A 17946-nucleotide genomic window follows, 5' to 3' on the forward strand; every position below is an offset into this window, starting at 1 on the left:
TGCTATGAGTTTATGTGAGTATCAGTACTAAGAGTTTATATCAGGGTTTAGAGTAGGGGATGTGACTGGTTGTTGAGTGGAAGGCTCGAAAGGATAGAATTTAGAAAGGAAAGAATTTGAACAGAAGAACAGAGGAATTGGTGTTAGGAGATTGCACGGGGGAGGCAAAAGAAAAAAGTGGAGAAGAGAAGCCTCTGTGTAGGGGGCATCAGTTTAGTGTGTGCTGTGTGGTGGTGACTAAATGTCTTGGTATTGGTGGAATGGAAGAACCAATGGAGGTGCAGGAAGAAGGGCAAGGGAGAAACTCTTGATGATATGTAAATAAAAGAAGATATTGGTGGAGGTCTGTTAGCACAAGGACAGAGCTTGTGGGTAGAGGTAAAATATGGGATAAGGGCTGGTGGTGGAGCTAAAGTTAAATGAAAAGTCCTTGGGTAGATTGGTAATTGGATACTAATGAAAATTAAGGTCTTAATAGTGGAGCTATGGTGTTTGAAAATGTGAATGCTGCTAGTGGAGACAGCTCCAGAGCTATGGTTCTGTGAAAATGTAGATGCTTAAGGCAAGATATTGGAGTTGTAGTAGTCTGCAAAAAAAGGAAGATGGATGGAACTATGGCACCTCAAAGTGACCCACTGGTGGAGATGTGGTAGTCTGAAAAGAATACAATCATAGAGCTACAGAAGGAGATAAAGTTCCTGCTGGTGTAGTTGCAGGAATCTTGAAGTTACCACTTGCTGAACTGCATCAGCTTGAAAGGAGATGTTGCTGGTGGAGCTGCAGACGCCACTGGATCTGTATGAGAAAAAAATATCAGTCAGTAATAGATCATCATTAATTCTCATTCAGAGGCATGGCATTCATGCACAAGTCTTATTCATTAGGGGTTCCAACATGTTAGGGAGTTTTTCTTCCAGGCTGATGCTCCTTTTAGAAATAAATGCACTGGCTATGGGAATAGGAAATAATGCCTGAGCCTTCTCAATCGCATTCTACCCTGTTGTGTTATTGTGTGGCTGCTGCAGTGAGGCTAATGTCCATCAGCACAGAAAACCTTGATTTTGGGGAGGATTGTGACCAAGAAATGTAAACTTGAGCATCTTCTAGCTGAAACCCACCTCTTGTGCACAGTGAGGATTTGGGTCCTACCAATGTAGACACCCACCAGGCAGCAGGGGATCAAGTTGCTATTTGTCTACCAGCCGAGAACCATTGTACTGAATGGAGATGGGACCTTACCCTGTGGATGTTTCTTTTTCCTCTGCTGTGATTCAGGAAACTCATTCTGGGCTGTTGATGTTATTGGCCACAATATCAATAACAGGAGAAGCCCTCCAGGGCCATTTGCAGAGCTGCTTCTTGTTCTGCCGATGTCTGTGTGCAGAAGTCATAAGCACGCCGCAGCTTTGAGAGAGCAACTCCCTTCAGTCCTGTATAGGGAAAAATCATATTTGTGATTCATGAATACTAATTAGAGCTTGTATATGATTTCATAAACAAAAAAAATAAAGACTGAAGAACAAATGCACATTGTCTTACAACACCATTGTCACCATTATACTAAAATATAATATTAAAGTATAAGTAAACCTTTAAAATAAGTGAATTTGAAATTGATGAGAGTGCTATTCTAAGCACTTTTGCAATTTACATTCATTATTTGTTTTGTCTTTATTCCAAGATATTAAGGGATAAATGTATGAATGATTTTTTTTACAACAGCGCCACCTGCTGGTCATTTTCCCACCAGTCTGACCACAAAGTAGTCAAGGAAGTTGTCAGGAGAAAGAAATAGGCTGCTCTGATGTTCTTCTGCTTAGGAAAGATGTGAGAAAGGTTTCTAATTGTATTCCTAAGCATAAGAACATCAGAGCAGCCTCTTTCTTTCTCCTGACAACTTCCTTGACTACTTTGTGGTCAGACTGGTTGGAAACTGACCAGCAGGTGGCGCTGTTGTAACAAAATTCATTCATATTAACAGTACATGTATCCCTTAATATCTTGGAATAAAAACTAAATAAATAATGAATGTAAATTATAAAAGTGCTTAGAATAGCACTCTCATAAATTTCACATTCACTTATTTTAAATGTTTTCTTATCCTTTAAATACCCCTTAAAACATGTTTATTATTCCCAGTGTCATTATAATAAAAGCAACTCTTGCAGCTGTTGAGTTACACTGTGAGATGGTGCAGTCGTATCAAATATAATGGATTCCCTCACCTTTCTTGGCCGGCAGGTTCTGCAGAGTCCGGAGATGTTCTTCAATCTCAGCCCTGACGATCTTCTTAGGTGGTAGTTGGATGACAAATGGGTGCTGCAGGAGTTCTTCAGCACTCGCTCTCTCCAAAGGGTCCTTTTTCAGACAGGACTCCAAGAAGGACACAAAATGCTGTGACCTGGAAAAAACAGAGATTTTAAATCTATCCCCCCTCTCTCTCTCTCTCTCTCTCTATCCCTCTATCTATCTTTCTATCTGTCACTCTATCTATCTATTGTCTCCTATAGCTTTCAAACCCTCTATTTATATTTAGGAGGTATTTAAACAAAATACACACCCCCTGAGCTGAGACTGAAATCTCCCCATTATCATAAATTTGTACAGACAAGGGGCATGGTGAGGGCAGACTGTGGAAGCGGCTAAGTGGTTATAGGAGTTGCCAAATGTCCCAAGTGTTAATAAGAAAATGTGGGGAGTTCCATGTCTGCAAGCACAGGTACAATTTACAGTGACACGAGCTGGGACAGACTCACCAGGTGTTTGATTGAAGCTTTGGTGGTTGGGCTTCAATTATCAGGTCCTCAACTGGATATTGCCCTGTGTATGCTGAAAGTGAAAAACATATATATCAGGTCCATCAAACATGTCTAGAAGTTATTTATTTAATCTATAGAAAAAGTTCTTGTTTGCTGGAAATAGCAAATCACCCCAAATTCCTCCCATTCTGATATAGAACCTCTGCTGCTCAATGTATAAAATAAAGTAGCGCCACAATTGTTGTGATTCACTTACGTGGTTTTCCTTCAGCCATTTCGATGGCGGTTATCCCCAGCGACCAGATGTCACACTGCAAAAGACACACCAAAGAGCATTAGAAGGAGAGAATTGGGTTAGTGGGTGTTTAATAAAATCTAAGTAAAAAGGCTGCACTTATACAATTCTCTTTTAGAAAATTATACATATATTATCATCTGTGCAAAAGTACACGGCATTCTCCTTAGCTCAATTATGGGCAAAACAGAACAGAATACAACTTAAAATAGCCCAATGCACCCCCTAGTAAATGAACACACCATGGTATATGTAAAAGTAAAAAAATGCTTTATTATATATAAAAGTGTATACAGCAATACATCTCCATTACAAACAATAGCAGTTACCGTACATAACACCAGCGTCACAATGCAAATGAGCAAATATATTAAAACAAACACATTGTGCAAAAAGTTAAGAAACCCAATGTTTCCGAAAAACTCCTTTCTGTCAATGAGAAAATGACTGCTTCTATGTCCCATTAACACTGATAAGTAAATGCTCCGTGGTGTTACAAGTATTATAAGTACAACATACTTTGGTGTCGTACGCCAGGCGCTGGCCCTTCTGCCTTATGGCCTCGGGTGCCATCCAGTGTGGAGTCCCTTCCGCTTCGTGGCACAATCCAGTTTGCGGGTCCAGGTCCCAGCTGTGTCCGAAGTCGACTGAAATGACAGATAGAATCCATTCATGGAAAATAACCACAAGATAGAAACCTGAATTATGAAACCCCCTGACTCCATATTCACAGAAGCTCCCCACCATCCATTACTCTTATAACTGTAAGTTTTACTCACTGATCTTCACTTTGGCCGTCTCTGTGAGCATGATGTTCGGGCTCTTGATGTCTTTGTGAACGGCCCCGTTCTTGTGGATGTGGTGCAGCCCCTGGGGAAATTGAGATGTAGGTTACAAGACTATAACAGATATAAGACTAAACATCCCCAACAAAGAGATTGTATATGTAATTTATGCAATTAAAAAAGAGTCCTTAAGGGGTAAATCTGGCCTTACCTTTAAAACCTCCTTGCAGACATAGCCAATCCAGGTCTCCTTCAGGGATTGGCCATTGGTCTTGCTGATGAGGTTGTACAGAGAGCCTCCACCACAGTATTCAAGAACAATCTGCAATATACAGAAATTATTTAAGGTCATGTATTGTATCACTTCCAGTGGAGATTGCTTTGGTACAAGAGGAATGAACATGATACAGTAAATCATTTCTTACTTCCAAGAGCTCCGATGAGCACTCCGTGAGTGGAGCCCTGTAGTAGGCTCCATAGTAAGAGGCGATGTTTTTGTGGCCGCCGAACTGCTGGAGAAATTTCAGCTCCCTGCAGACTGACTCTTCATCCTGGTGTGGAATAATAGAAATCCCTTTAACTCACATAGGCATCTACACAAATAGGATTGATATATAGTGATTGGAATTATAAAGATACAGTACTCGGCTGATGTTGGCGATCTTCACCGCTACCACTCCTCTACGATGGTGTCGTCCCTGTAATACAGACAGAAAGGTTGACTTACATACAAGTAGGAAAGAGAGGGTCTAATGCAGCCCCCAAACCAGAAGCTTGATATGTCTGCCTAAATCATTGTGTGATTGTGTCTAGTGATCACAATCTTGTTCAGTTCCCCTACTCTCTAGGAATTGGTTGGTAACTTACCTTGTAGACGTCTCCAGTGCCGCCCACTCCAGCAAGCACATCCTTGGTCAGCCGACCATCAGGAGGCTGGAAAATAAAATAGAAAAAAGAAGGATTTTATTGATAACATAATATTCCCCAGGGTACAAAACATGTCTCACTTCCGGCAGTAGCGGCGAGTGTTTTACCCTCCTTTCTACTCACCTCATAAGTCTCGGAGAGGGGTCTGGATTCCGCCTGTAGCTGAAGGAGAAGAGAAAGAGTCTATTACATTCTATACTTTATCTGTACCTGTTCTCTATTCAGCAAAACCCTAAATTCAGATAAAACAGTAGCAGTTGACTTACCTTCCTCCAGGGGGCGCAGAATAGCATTGCGCCTAAGTTTTTTAGCTCTTAAAAGAGCTGTTGGGTTATAAAGAGATATCAGCTGACGTCAAAGGTGTTTTTTCCAAACGCCAAAAATCTGATGGAATATCACTGAATATCTCTATAAAATAATCGTTGTGAAATCACTTGGAAAATCACTCTGAAAATCGCTTCGAAAACGCTATGAAAACGCTTGGTCGCTCGGAAATTTCACTGTATGGGGACACAGAAAGAAAGAAGAGATTGTAAGCTCACATGCACCAACCCTCTCTGCTATACATATCAGGATTCACTGCCTTATATAAGTATTCACTCCCTCAACCAATTCTCCCATTGTACCAAAAACAAACCCTAAACTTATATATATATTGTTTATGTGTTTTATCTGTTATTTTTATTCTGACCATCAATTCTAAGATCTGATTTCCACTGGCAAAAAACAAAATTTATCATCAGTTTTTTCTTTTGCATCAACTGCATTAAAGCAAAGTTCCCCTTTAAATGAATTGAAATTAAACAGGTTGCAGCATTTCCCTATATTGGCACCATCCATTCTTCCGTCTATTATAATATGAGGACCAGTCCCTAGTGATGGGCGAATTTGCGCCGTTTCGCTTCGGCGGAAAATTCGCGAATTTCGCGAAACGGCGAAAAATTTGCGAAATGGCGCCGGCGTCTCGTTTTTGACGCCGGCGCCCGTTTTTTCTATGCCGGCGCCCGTTTTTTTTACCGCGAATTTTCGCGGGCGTTTCGCGAATTTATTCGCTCGGCGCGAATCGCGCAAATTCGCCGCGAATTCACGCCTGGCGAATGAATTCGCCCATCACTACCAGTCCCTGCTGACATGCAGCCTCTCAACTTCATGATATCACAGTAATAGGACTAGTACAGGCTACAGGTCTGACAAGGGATTCTGGGATTTGTACTATAGGTTTCAGGTCTGACAAGGGATGCTGTGATTTGTACTATAGGCTTCAGGTCTGACAAGGAATGCTGGGATTTGTAGTTCAGTAACAGTTAGAATACCACAAGCTGCAGGTGTGATTAGCGATCTGGGATTTATAGTTCAGTAACAGTTAGACCACAAGCTACATGTATGACAAGGAATGCTGGGATTTGTAGGTCAGTAACAGTTAGAAAGTTATAGGCAGCAGGTCAGACAAGGGATGCTGGGATTTGTAGTTTAGTAACAGTTAGAAGACCACAAGCTGCAGGTCTGACAAGGGATGCTGGGATTTGTAGTTCAGTAACAGCTATAAAACTACAAGATGCATGTCTGACAGGGGATGCTGGGATTTGTATGTCAGTAACAGTTAAAAGATTATAGGCTACAGGTCTAACAAGGGATTCTGGGATTTGTACTACAGGCTGCAGGTCTGACAAGGCATGCTGGGATTTGTAGTTCAGTAACAGTTAGAAGACCACAAGCTGCAGGTCTGACAAGGGATGCTGGCATTTGTAGTTCAGTAACAGCTATAAAACTATAAGATGCATGTCTAACAAGGGATGTTGGGATTTGTAGGTCAGTAACAGTTAAAAGATTATAGGCTTCAGGTCTGAGAAGGGATGTTGGTATTTGTACTACAGGCTGCAGATCTGACAAGGGATGCTGGGATTTGTAGGTCAGTAGCAGTTAGAATACCACAGGCTGCAGGTCTGACAAGGGATGCTGGGATTTGTAGGTCAGTAACAGTTAAAAGATTATAGGCTGCAGGTCTGAGAAGGGATTTTGGGATTTGTACTACAGGCTGCAGATCTGACAAGGGATGCTGGGATTTGTACTATAGGCTACAGGTCTGACAAGGGATGCTGGGATTTGTAGGTCAGTAATAGTTAGAAGACCAGAGGCTGCAGGTCTGACAAGGCATGTTGTGATTTGTACTACAGGCTGCAGGGCTGACAAGTGATGCTGGGATTTGTAGTTCAGTAACAGTTAGAAGACCACAAGCTGCAGGTCTGACAAGGGATGCTGGGATTTGTAGATCTGTAACAGCTAGAAAACTACAGGCTGCAGGTCTGACAAGGGATGCTGGGATTTATACTATAGGCTACAGGTCTGACAAGGGATGCTGGGATTTGTACTACAGGCTGCAGGTCTGACAAGGGATGCTGGGATTTATACTATTGGCTACAGGTCTGACAAGGGATGCTGGGATTTGTACTTTAGGCTACAGGTCTGACAAGGGATTTTGGCATTTGTACTATAGGCTACAGGTCTGACAAGGGATGCTGGGATTTGTACTATAGGCTTCAGGTCTGACAAGGAATGCTGGGATTTGTAGTTCAGTAACAGTTAGAATACCACAAGCTGCAGGTCTGATAAGCGATGCTGGGATTTATAGTTCAGTAACAGTTAGAAGACCACAAGCTGCATGTCTGACAAGGGATGCTGGGATTTGTACTACAGGCTACAGGTCTGACAAGGGATGCTGGGATTTGTACTACAGGCTACAGGTCTGACAAGGGATGCTGGGATTTGTACTACAGGCTACAGGTCTGACAAGGGATGCTGGGATTTGTAGTTCAGTAACATTTAGAAGACCACAAGCTGCAGGTCTGACAAGGGGTGCTGGGATTTGTAGATCTGTAACAGCTAGAAAACTACAGGCTGCAGGCCTGATAAGCGATGCTGGGATTTGTAGCTCAGTAGCAGTTAGAAGACCACAAGTTGCAGGTCTGAAAAGGGATTTGGGGATTTGTAGATCTGTAACAGCTAAAAAACTACAGGCTGCAGGTCTGACAAGGGATGCTGGGATTTGTAGGTCAGTAACAGCTAGAAGGTTATAGGCAGCTGGTCAGACAAGGGATTCTGGGATTTGTACTATAGGCTACAGGTCTGACAAGGGATGCTGGGATTTGTACTATAGGCTACAGGTCTGACAAGGGATTCTGGGATTTGTACTACAGGCTAAAAGTCTGACAAGGGATGCTGGGATTTCTACTATAGGCTACAGGTCTGACAAGGGATTCTGGGATTTGTACTACAGGTCTGACAAGGGATTCTGGGATTTGTACTATAGGCTACAGGTCTGACAAGGGATTCTGGGATTTGTACTACAGGCTAAAAGTCTGACAAGGGATGCTGGGATTTGTACTATAGGCTACAGGTCTGACAAGGGATGTTGGGATTTGTACTACAGGCTGCAGGTCTGACAAGGGATGCTGGGATTTGTACTATAGGCTACAGGCCTGACAAGGGATGCTGGGATTTGTAGTTCAGTAACAGTTAGAAGACCACAGGCTGCAGGTCTGATAAGGCATGTTGTGATTTGTACTATAGGCTACAGGTCTGACAAGGGATTCTGGGATTTGTACTATAGGCTACAGGTCTGACAAGGGATGCTGGGATTTGTACTATAGGCTACAGGTCTGACAAGGGATGCTGGGATTTGTACTATAGGCTACAGGTCTGACAAGGGATTCTGGGATTTGTACTACAGGCTAAAAGTCTGACAAGGGATGCTGGGATTTGTACTATAGGCTACAGGTCTGACAAGGGATTCTGGGATTTGTACTACAGGCTACAGGTCTGACAAGGGATTCTGGGATTTGTACTATAGGCTACAGGTCTGACAAGGGATTCTGGGATTTGTACTACAGGCTGCAGGTCTGTAAGGGATGCTGGGATTTGTAGTTCAGTAACAGTTAGAAGACCACAAGCTGCATGTCTGACAAGGGATGCTGGGATTTGTACTACAGGCTGCAGGTCTGGCAAGGGATGCTGGGATTTGTACTATAGGCTACAGGCCTGACAAGGGATGCTGGGATTTGTAGTTCAGTAACAGTTAGAAGACCACAGGCTGCAGGTCTGATAAGGCATGTTGTGATTTGTACTACAGGCTGCAGGTCTGACAAGTGATGCGGGGATTTGTAGTTCAGTAACAGTTAGAAGACCATAAGCTGCAGTTCTGACAAGGGATGCTGGGATATGTAGCTCAGTAGCAGTTAGAAGGCCACAAGCTGCAGGTCTGAAAAGGGATTTTGGGATTTGTAGATCTGTAACAGCTAAAAAACTACAGGCTGCAGGTCTGACAAGGGATGCTGGGATTTGTAGGTCAGTAACAGTTAGCAGGTTATAGGCAGCAGGTCAGACAAGGGATTCTGGGATTTGTACTATAGGCTACAGGTCTGAGAAGGGATGCTGGGATTTGTAGGTCAGTAACAGTTAGAAGGTTATAGGCAGCAGGTCAGACAAGGGATTCTGGGATTTGTACTACAGGCTACAGGTCTAATAAGGTATGCTGGGATTTGTAGGTCAGTAACAGTTAGAAGGGTATAGGCTTCAGGTCAGACAAGGGATGCTGGGATTTGTACTACAGGCTGCAGGTCTGACAAGTGAAGCGGGGATTTGTAGTTCAGTAACAGTTAGAAGACCACAAGCTGCAGGTCTGAAAAGGGATTTTGGGATTTGTAGATCTGTAACAGCTAAAAAACTACAGGCTGCAGGTCTGACAAGGGATGCTGGGATTTGTAGGTCAGTAACAGTTAGCAGGTTATAGGCAGCAGGTCAGACAAGGGATTCTGGGATTTGTACTATAGGCTACAGGTCTGAGAAGGGATGCTGGGATTTGTAGGTCAGTAACAGTTAGAAGGTTATAGGCAGCAGGTCAGACAAGGGATTCTGGGATTTGTACTACAGGCTACAGGTCTAATAAGGTATGCTGGGATTTGTAGGTCAGTAACAGTTAGAAGGGTATAGGCTTCAGGTCAGACAAGGGATGCTGGGATTTGTACTACAGGCTGCAGGTCTGACAAGGGATGCTGGGATTTGTACTATAGGCTACAGGTCTGACAAGGGATTCTGGGATTTGTACTATAGGCTACAGGTCTGACAAGGGATGCTGGGATTTGTACTATAGGCTACAGGTCTGACAAGGGATTCTGGGATTTGTACTATTGGCTACAGGTCTGACAAGGGATGCTGGGATTTGTACTATAGGCTACAGGTCTGACAAGGGATTCTGGGATTTGTACTATAGGCTACAGGTCTGACAAGGGATTCTGGGATTTGAGGTTCAGTAACAGTTAGAAGACCACGAGCTGCAGGTCTGACAAGGGATGCTGGGATTTGTACTATAGGCTACAGGTCTGACAAGGGATTCTGGGATTTGTACTATAGGCTACAGGTCTGACAAGGGATGCTGGGATTTGTACTATAGGCTCAAGGTCTGACAAGGGATGCTGGGATTTGTACTATAGGCTACAGGTCTGACAAGGGATGTTGGGATTTTTACTATAGGCTACAGGTCTGACAAGGGATGCTGGGATTTGTACTATAAGCTACAGGTCTGACAAGGGATGCTGGGATTTGTACTATAGGCTACAGGTCTGAAAAGGGATTCTGGGATTTGAGGTTCAGTAACAGTTAGAAGACCACGAGCTGCAGGTCTGACAAGGGATGCTGGGATTTGTACTATAGGCTCAAGGTCTGACAAGGGATGCTGGGATTTGTAGTTCATTAAGAGCTATAAGACTACAGGCTGCAGGTGTGACAAGGGATGCTGGGACATTCAGGACATAAGTAACAGTGACTGGGAAGTTGCAGCTCCAAAACTTTTTCCTTTAAAGCTTTTTAAGAAGTCAGTTTTATATACAAAGTGAGAACTAAAGAGAAATATGGATATTAATAGTATTGGAGGGGAAACACCAAGTGGCCAACTGTCGCTCCAAACACTGGGTGACCCCTGTTATATGGGAACATGGGGATTTCAGACATTTGCCCTTAATAATTGCTTAACTTTTACTGAAAAGCTTTTTAATAAGTAAATGTTATATACCAAGTGAGATACAGAGAGAAATATAAATATTAATAGCATTAGAGGAGAAACCTGAACAGCAAGTGGCCAACTGTCAACTGTCACTCCAAACACTATCAGTGACCCCTGTTATATGGGAACATGGGAGATTTCAGACTTCTCCCCTTAATAATTTCTTAACTTTCCCTTAACAGCTTTATTAAGTAGTAAATGTTATATAAAAAGTGAGATACAGAAAGAAATATAAATATTAATAGCATTAGAGGAGAAACCTGAACAGCAAATGTCACTCCAGATGTTGCCATAGTGACCCCTGTTATAGGTTAACATAGGAGTTTTTAGACTTTTTATTATTTCTTAACTTGCTTTTATTTTAAATAAAAAGCAATTGGAATCCCAAATGTTATTTTATACTTATTTTAAATGTAAAGCAATTGGAATCCCAAATATTATTTGATACTTTCTGTATTTAGCCTGACAGGTGTGGAGTCTCCCTGCATCCCTGTTCCTTCCCCCAACCCCAACTCTCCTATAATCTATTAAAATGACAAAACCAAGGCTAATATCCCAGGCGCCACCTAGTGACTCTATTTAGTAGTGATTTTCTTCATTTATATCATTATTTTCCATAAATTGTCCCCCAGTGTGTGCTGTGCATCCACTTACCTCTGATCCCAGAAATGAAAGTGAGAAATCCGTTATTTAACTGTCAGTTGTCCGTGCGGCCAAATGCCAGGATGTACTTCTGTGTATTTATCCTGAGTTGTCTGTAGTCTGCCTGTTTCCCCATTCCTCCCATAATGATATTTTCTATTAGAATATACACAAAACCAAGGCTAATATCCCAGGCACTAGCCAGTGTCACACTCAAATAGCGATTTCCTTCATTTCTGCCATTATTTCCCTTAATGCCCCCGTGTATCAATGCTCCACTCACCTCTGATCCCAGAAATAAAAAAGTGAGTTTACAGCTAATCATGTTTTATGTTTATATCTTGATAGTGATTGGCTACAAGTTCAGCACATGTTTACATGCTGTTTAGATAAGTGGGACCCCAGTTAGGAGATGTGGGGGTTCAGCTCATGAATCTTTGATAAGGAATATTAATTCTAATGGACAATGTTAGGCTGGGAGAAGCAGTCCTGCTCTCTTGCACACCTCAATAAAACCACACTGACAAAAACAGAAGCTCAACATAATGGCAGTCTTTGTCATGGGACAGGTTTATATATGTAGGGACCCTGAGATTTGGGTTAAATTACTCAGGCAGTTCCCCTTTAGTATTTGGACACCTAAGGGTCCTTTAGTTAACTCAGGCAGCTATGTCCTTTGCTGGGTCCACATTAGTTCACGGAGTTTGTTCACTAGGTGGCACTATGGGATAAAGGGGTTTAGCACCATGTGGTCTGGGTCTGTCCTGGGACTTTGCCTCACTGGGAGGTACTACAGGTCCAGGTCTGCCGGTGAGGTTAGTTAAGTGTGAGTTAGTGATAGTGAATACAGTAATAGTCACTCTAGGAGTGAGAGTCAGCACAGGGTAGCTAGTGAGCAGATGTGGCTCCAATGAGGAGAAATAGTGGGGTTAGGACCCCGTGGTATGTGAACCACTAGAGCAGGGACTACAGTGGGTGAGTTGAGGACCAGATAGGGTACCAAGATGCAAGACCCCAGGCTGAATACAGTGGGTGAGGTGAGGACCAAGTCGAGTGCCAAGATACAAGACCCCAGGCTGAGAAACCCAAGCTTTAGTTTTCATCCAGAGGGATAGTGCCCAGTGAGAGTGGTAACTATCTCCCAAGTCTCTTGTTGCTGTAACTTTGATACATATTGAATATTAGCTCATCTGCTGTACCTTGTACCCCCTGGAGGGAATATTGCTCTTTGAAGCTATCCTATTATGCCTGTGAAAATCTAAGTACCGGTGAACTACTCTATTGCAACAGTTCTCTGTTAATAAACAAGTTTATGTTACTGCAAAGAAACTTGTCTGGCTGATTATCCTGCTGCATTGATCTACACCAGTTGCAGGGAGTTGCACGGGTACAGTGGGGGTCCGGGGCACACTACAAGCAGTTTTAGCCTGGTCACACACACCGCCTTAATACATAGCAAAAGTACACTCAAGGGTGTGCTACATATTATTGAGTTGTCTGCCACATGTCATCTGTCTCCATTTCCTGTTCTTTAGACCAAGTGACCAATTCAGAAAATATTCCCCCAGACCAGAAACCACTTTCCGAGACTTGTGTAAATGCTGGTAAGTGACAAATACTCAGGCTTTTCTGCTGGGAGTGTAAGGGACCTCTGTGCCGAGTGCAGTGCTAATATATTTGCATGTTCTAAAGAAGTATGGGGCGTTTGACTTGCTTTGGTTAGACTTGCTTTTGGGATGTTAACTGTACAAAGAGATGGGATGGTGCGCTGAGCTTGACTCTGCAAAGAATTAGGCCAGGGCCATACCCTTTAAGTTGCCACCTAACATGCCTTCAGAAAAGTTTTTGCACTAACATAGCTGCTATTGAACCTCATCCGAGTTCTCCCCTCATTCTCCTACTTTGACCACACTCTACTTGTGCCTCCTTTGTAATTCCAAGTTGTATTTCCCTGAATACATTAAAAACACATTCTAGGGTGTCACCTGATAGGGTGTCACCTGAGGGAACTGAATCCTGAATTTGCTTGTGTGAAAGCAGGGGTGTAATGGGCTATCCTCCTCCTCCTCCTACTGTATTTCTGGCAGGCACCTCACTGCTCATTTGAAACACAGGCAGGAACTGTAGCATCTTGAGGATATGATTTTTTTTTAACCCAGAGTGAAGCCATATCTGTCATTGCCAGCAAGTTTGAGGGGTATTTTTATTTATGCTTTATCTCCTTTAAGATTCCCATGTTTGCTGGAAGGGGACCACTGGCTCTATATTGGTACAGGAGCCCAGTGATGCTGACAGTATTGTTAGATATGCAGTGAAGCAAAGAATTACAAATTGATGGCCAATAAGACTAACTCTCCCAACTTGGCATATTTGACCATTTGGGAGGTTTAGATTATTCTGAGCCATTAGTGGAATCTGCTGTGTTGTGTATGTTTCTAAAAAAAGATGTGACTGTTGTTGTAAGGGGTGCACTCATTTGCTACTACTTTCTTTTGCAGGTCCAGTACTAAAGACAGTAATCAGGGGCCAACCCACAAGCAGCCATCACGGCACCACCACTCCAAAACATAAAGCCCAGCTGACCATGCCCTCAACTCCAACTGTGCTGAAGTATGTCTCTGCGCTATGCCAGCCACTGAGTGTTAATTTCAGCCTTCATGATTTGCACTGTAAACTTACCATAGAGTTGTTCAACCTTAGAGTGGACAAGTGTCCGTGACCTATTTCCATAAGACATACAGGTTTGTTTTCAGGAGGAGGAACATTCTGGGGAAGTCTAAAAATTCAGAAGAACAAGAGCTCGAGAAAATGCATGCGCTTCAGAAGGAAATACAAGAGAATCTCAAGAAAATTGAGCATTCCATGAAAGTTGCCATATCTGGAGCAGGTGTGTACATATTAGTGAGAGTAACTTTATTTCCCTGATCCAATACAACATGAGAATTTAGCTTATTGTCTGCACATAAAAGAGGGTTGTGGGAGAAAGCAAGGCTAAGTAAAAGATAGAAGTGCAACATAGGAGCTAAACAGGATCACCAGATGGTTTATCTTGAACTTTGGTGGCTTATCAATTTTATTATTATAACTTTGTAACCAAAGCCCCTTTTTTGGGAAAATGCATTGTTCAATCCCCTCTTTTTATGCGTGTAGCTCATTGTGTGCCCTGCACATTCCTTCCCTATATATTTGTTTATACACATAGGAGGGAATCTTTATCAAATGAACAAATGAAATACTTAAACATACACCGGAAACATAACATACAATGCAAATAGATATACTTGCCAGTTTACCCAAAACACTATTTGATATCCCTTGCTTTTATGAAAGTGATTTTTCTCACATTTGTCACCTGACCCACAATCTAAACATTGTAATAATTCTATACAAAGTCTTTGTGGTTGTTCAATGTCTCCATCCAACCATTCCAAAAGATAGTTTTGCATTTGGAGCTGGTTTAAGGGGGGATATAAGAGAATTATGAATTAAAAATGATGTGCTTTCCTACATCACATTCTAACATTCGTTCAAAGCCATAGGTGCACATGGAAAAGGTTTCTCAAAACATTAAATGGGTGTGTTGGCTTCAGAATCACAACTATAGTTTATAGTTCCAGCTGAAAAAAGGAGAAAAGGCACGGGATGCACAGAAGCTCTGTAGTATACAATGGGATTCTTCAGAACTTCTGTTGTCTACTACGTGTCCTGTGATTGAATGGCTGCTCCGATGCCTACACAGCAGCTTGTTTATATAGACTGTAGTAGTGTTTCTGAAGCAAATACACCAGTTTTTAACAGTGCAGGGCAACGGTACATTGTATTGGCATTCCATTAAAATACTCATTTTTTGGTGTTACTCTTCAACAGGGACATGAACCTTAATTTTGAACATTGTTCATATGGATACTATATTGCTAATAATTGAAGGTAGAGCTATATTTGGCATAACCTTCCCAATTTTATTTTCTGTTAGAAATCCTGAATAGCACTTGGGTTTCCTACTTCTGCTCTTATCCTATTCAGTAGGAACACTGGCATTTACCCATTAAGATAGAAAAAAATTGCAGCCAGTAAAATATGGTGCTGGAATGACTTAAGCTGGGGACCCCATCTTGCTAGATCGCTGTGTGGACTAGTCCACTTGCTCTCTTTATACTAACAGAATTTCACCTGGAATCATGACAGTCCAAGCAGTCAGACAAACAGAAATCTACCCGTTGTTTATCTGTTGTCTCCCTGTCTGCTTAACCTGCAATAACCTAAGCATATGACTTCAGGTCGGATCCCACGCTAAATGGAGAGTCCTGAGGATCTGAATAAGAATAGCACCCAATCTGACCGGAAGTCAAATGCTTTTAATTACCACAGCTTTAGCAGACAGGGAGACACACCATTGAGAAACACCTGAATGGAACGGCACTGAAAATTCTTATGGCAGGTTTATTTATGTCATGGTGTCATTTGGCTCGTGACCACCAAGGATCATTATAGGCCGCTTCTATCTTTGCTTTCAATAAGGGAGGGCAGGGGTGCATGAGAAAAAAATCCAACGGCACAGAAAGGGAAAAGTGAACTGGATCATAGTGAGAGGTAGATAACAAAGAGAGAACAGTGAAACAAAATAAAGAAAAGGTGAGGGGATACTAAAACAAGAAAAATCAAAGAAAGCTCTGATAAAGATAAGAGAACTGAGTAAAAATAGAGGCCTGAAAAAGTACTGGCTGTCAATGAACACTTTTCTGTGGGAGAATAGACTCTCCCATTCTTCATTTCAACCTGGAGTATCTCATCTGCTCTTACATAATGGTTTTTCAGAGAGGTTTTTCTTTTTTAAGGTTGTTTTTGCATCACTGCACTTTGCACTGAAGGGGGATATTATTTTAAAAGATCTATATAAAATGTCTCCTTTTACAGACTATCAGGAAAAAATGTGGCTTTCCTAAATGGAGAATCTGAACATCCTCCATGGTTGCATCTTGCAATACTATGTATTCTGGGCCAGTACCCATTAAAGGTGGACAGTCTCAGTGGTTGGTATGATGGAGCTGGTCATGCCTCTGTATAGTTCATACGTTGGAGGAGCAGTATTTTACCATTTGGCTAAAAATTTGGATTTATAACTTTGGAGTTGACCGCAGCATGGCATTGATCTGTCTTGTTATGAGCGTTTCCTATCATGGCCATTGACTGATTGCCCATATTCCAGCTGTATCTTTCTCTTCTCTAAATGTAGATAGCCTTTCTGGTTCCATGATTCAAGAAGGCTTTGAGCTGGCTACAGAAAAAAGGGCCAAGGAGCGCCAGGAGTTTGAGAAGTGCTTGGCAGAGATGGAAGCTCTTCTTTTGGAAGAAGAGACCTGAAAGCAACGGGAAGAGGAAGAAAGGGAAGAGATCAATCAGCTGAGGCAAGAGCTGGTAAGTGCAGAACTGTGTATGCTGCAGAGGCAGGGTAAGCCAAGACTGTGTGTTAGGTGTGGGGATGGTTTGCCATCCAATGACCTTGTTTAGACCACCTCATGTCAATTCTGATTTGTCCATGAACCAACCAACCAACTAACCTTGTGCTCATTGGTACCCAACACACCCATAAAGAATGAACTGCTCTGACTGCTGAGGGGGGCACATGGTATGAACTGTACACAAATAGTAAACTTTTTTTTTTCTCTCCTGTGTTTCAGGGGTACAAGGCACAGCCTACTTACTGTCGCCACATCCTTTAACTTCTCGGACAGGTTTAAGTGCTGATGTGCTCCCTCTACTAAGCCAAATCCAGATTTCGGGTGGTGGTTACCTATTCATGCCCTGGACCATACAGTCTATTGTACAAACAAGTGTCCTTTAAATAGTGGCATGAATCCGGGCACAGCTCTGCTCATTGGGGGAGTTATGTAAATACTATATTATATGGCCTGGAGGGCACTGTTTTTAGGTCTCCCTGTATGCGAATACTTATGCTTTTATTATGCCCTGTAATAAACTGTGAAAATGTAAAGTTTGTCAATTGCCTGCTCAACTTTCGTCTTGGGTTTGTCTGGTTCCTTCCATCAGTCAATTGCACATGTAGCCATGTTAGTCACGTATCTAAGGGAGCTTGTTTTTCCCGATGCAACTCAGGTAGTGTGATGGGCAGTTGTATCCAGTAAGAGCCAGGGCAGTGTGGCTTTCAGTACTGCTGCACATGGTCTGCCTCTTGTTTCCATTGTATTTATGTAAATAAGAAAAGGCAGGGCATTCTGACTTCAAAATGGAAGCTGGTTTAGCGCAGAAAGGTTTTCATCCTAACCCCAATACTTGATGCTATGTACACGAATATTGGTATTCAATACTTGGTTAGCTTGGTGTATTCATTGACTTGCAGCTTGTGTGTTTCTATAGTTGCAGAACCCCATAGTGAAGTAGGGGGATGTCTTATATATGACATATCTTCCATACCTCCCTAAAATTCAGATAACCTAATGAATGACCTTGAATTCATCCCACATG

At 42.3% G+C, this 17946-nt stretch overlaps 2 protein-coding genes across 2 annotated transcripts; one reads left to right on the top strand and one right to left on the bottom strand.

The window, feature by feature from the left end:
• Positions 1 to 1196: 1196 nt before the first annotated feature.
• On the bottom strand, positions 1197 to 3271 carry LOC121399084 (serine/threonine-protein kinase 3-like). The gene is made up of 4 exons (XM_041578917.1): positions 3016 to 3271; positions 2757 to 2829; positions 2226 to 2401; positions 1197 to 1430 (listed from the first exon to the last, which is right to left on the bottom strand). Exons 1-4 carry the CDS (start codon positions 3032 to 3034, stop codon positions 1315 to 1317), a joined length of 384 nt encoding a protein of 127 aa, XP_041434851.1. The 5' UTR covers positions 3035 to 3271; the 3' UTR covers positions 1197 to 1314.
• A 9608-nt stretch (positions 3272 to 12879) lies between these two features.
• On the top strand, positions 12880 to 17471 carry LOC121399190 (targeting protein for Xklp2-B-like). Its single transcript, XM_041579186.1, has 5 exons — positions 12880 to 13067; positions 13962 to 14073; positions 14217 to 14350; positions 16697 to 16878; positions 17142 to 17471. The coding sequence occupies exons 1-4, from the start codon at positions 12968 to 12970 to the stop codon at positions 16822 to 16824; spliced, it is 474 nt and encodes a 157-aa protein (XP_041435120.1). The 5' UTR covers positions 12880 to 12967; the 3' UTR covers positions 16825 to 16878; positions 17142 to 17471.
• Positions 17472 to 17946: the final 475 nt, after the last annotated feature.

Source organism: Xenopus laevis, chromosome 9_10S, assembly GCF_017654675.1.
Source record: "Xenopus laevis strain J_2021 chromosome 9_10S, Xenopus_laevis_v10.1, whole genome shotgun sequence".
Lineage (NCBI taxonomy): Eukaryota > Metazoa > Chordata > Amphibia > Anura > Pipidae > Xenopus > Xenopus laevis.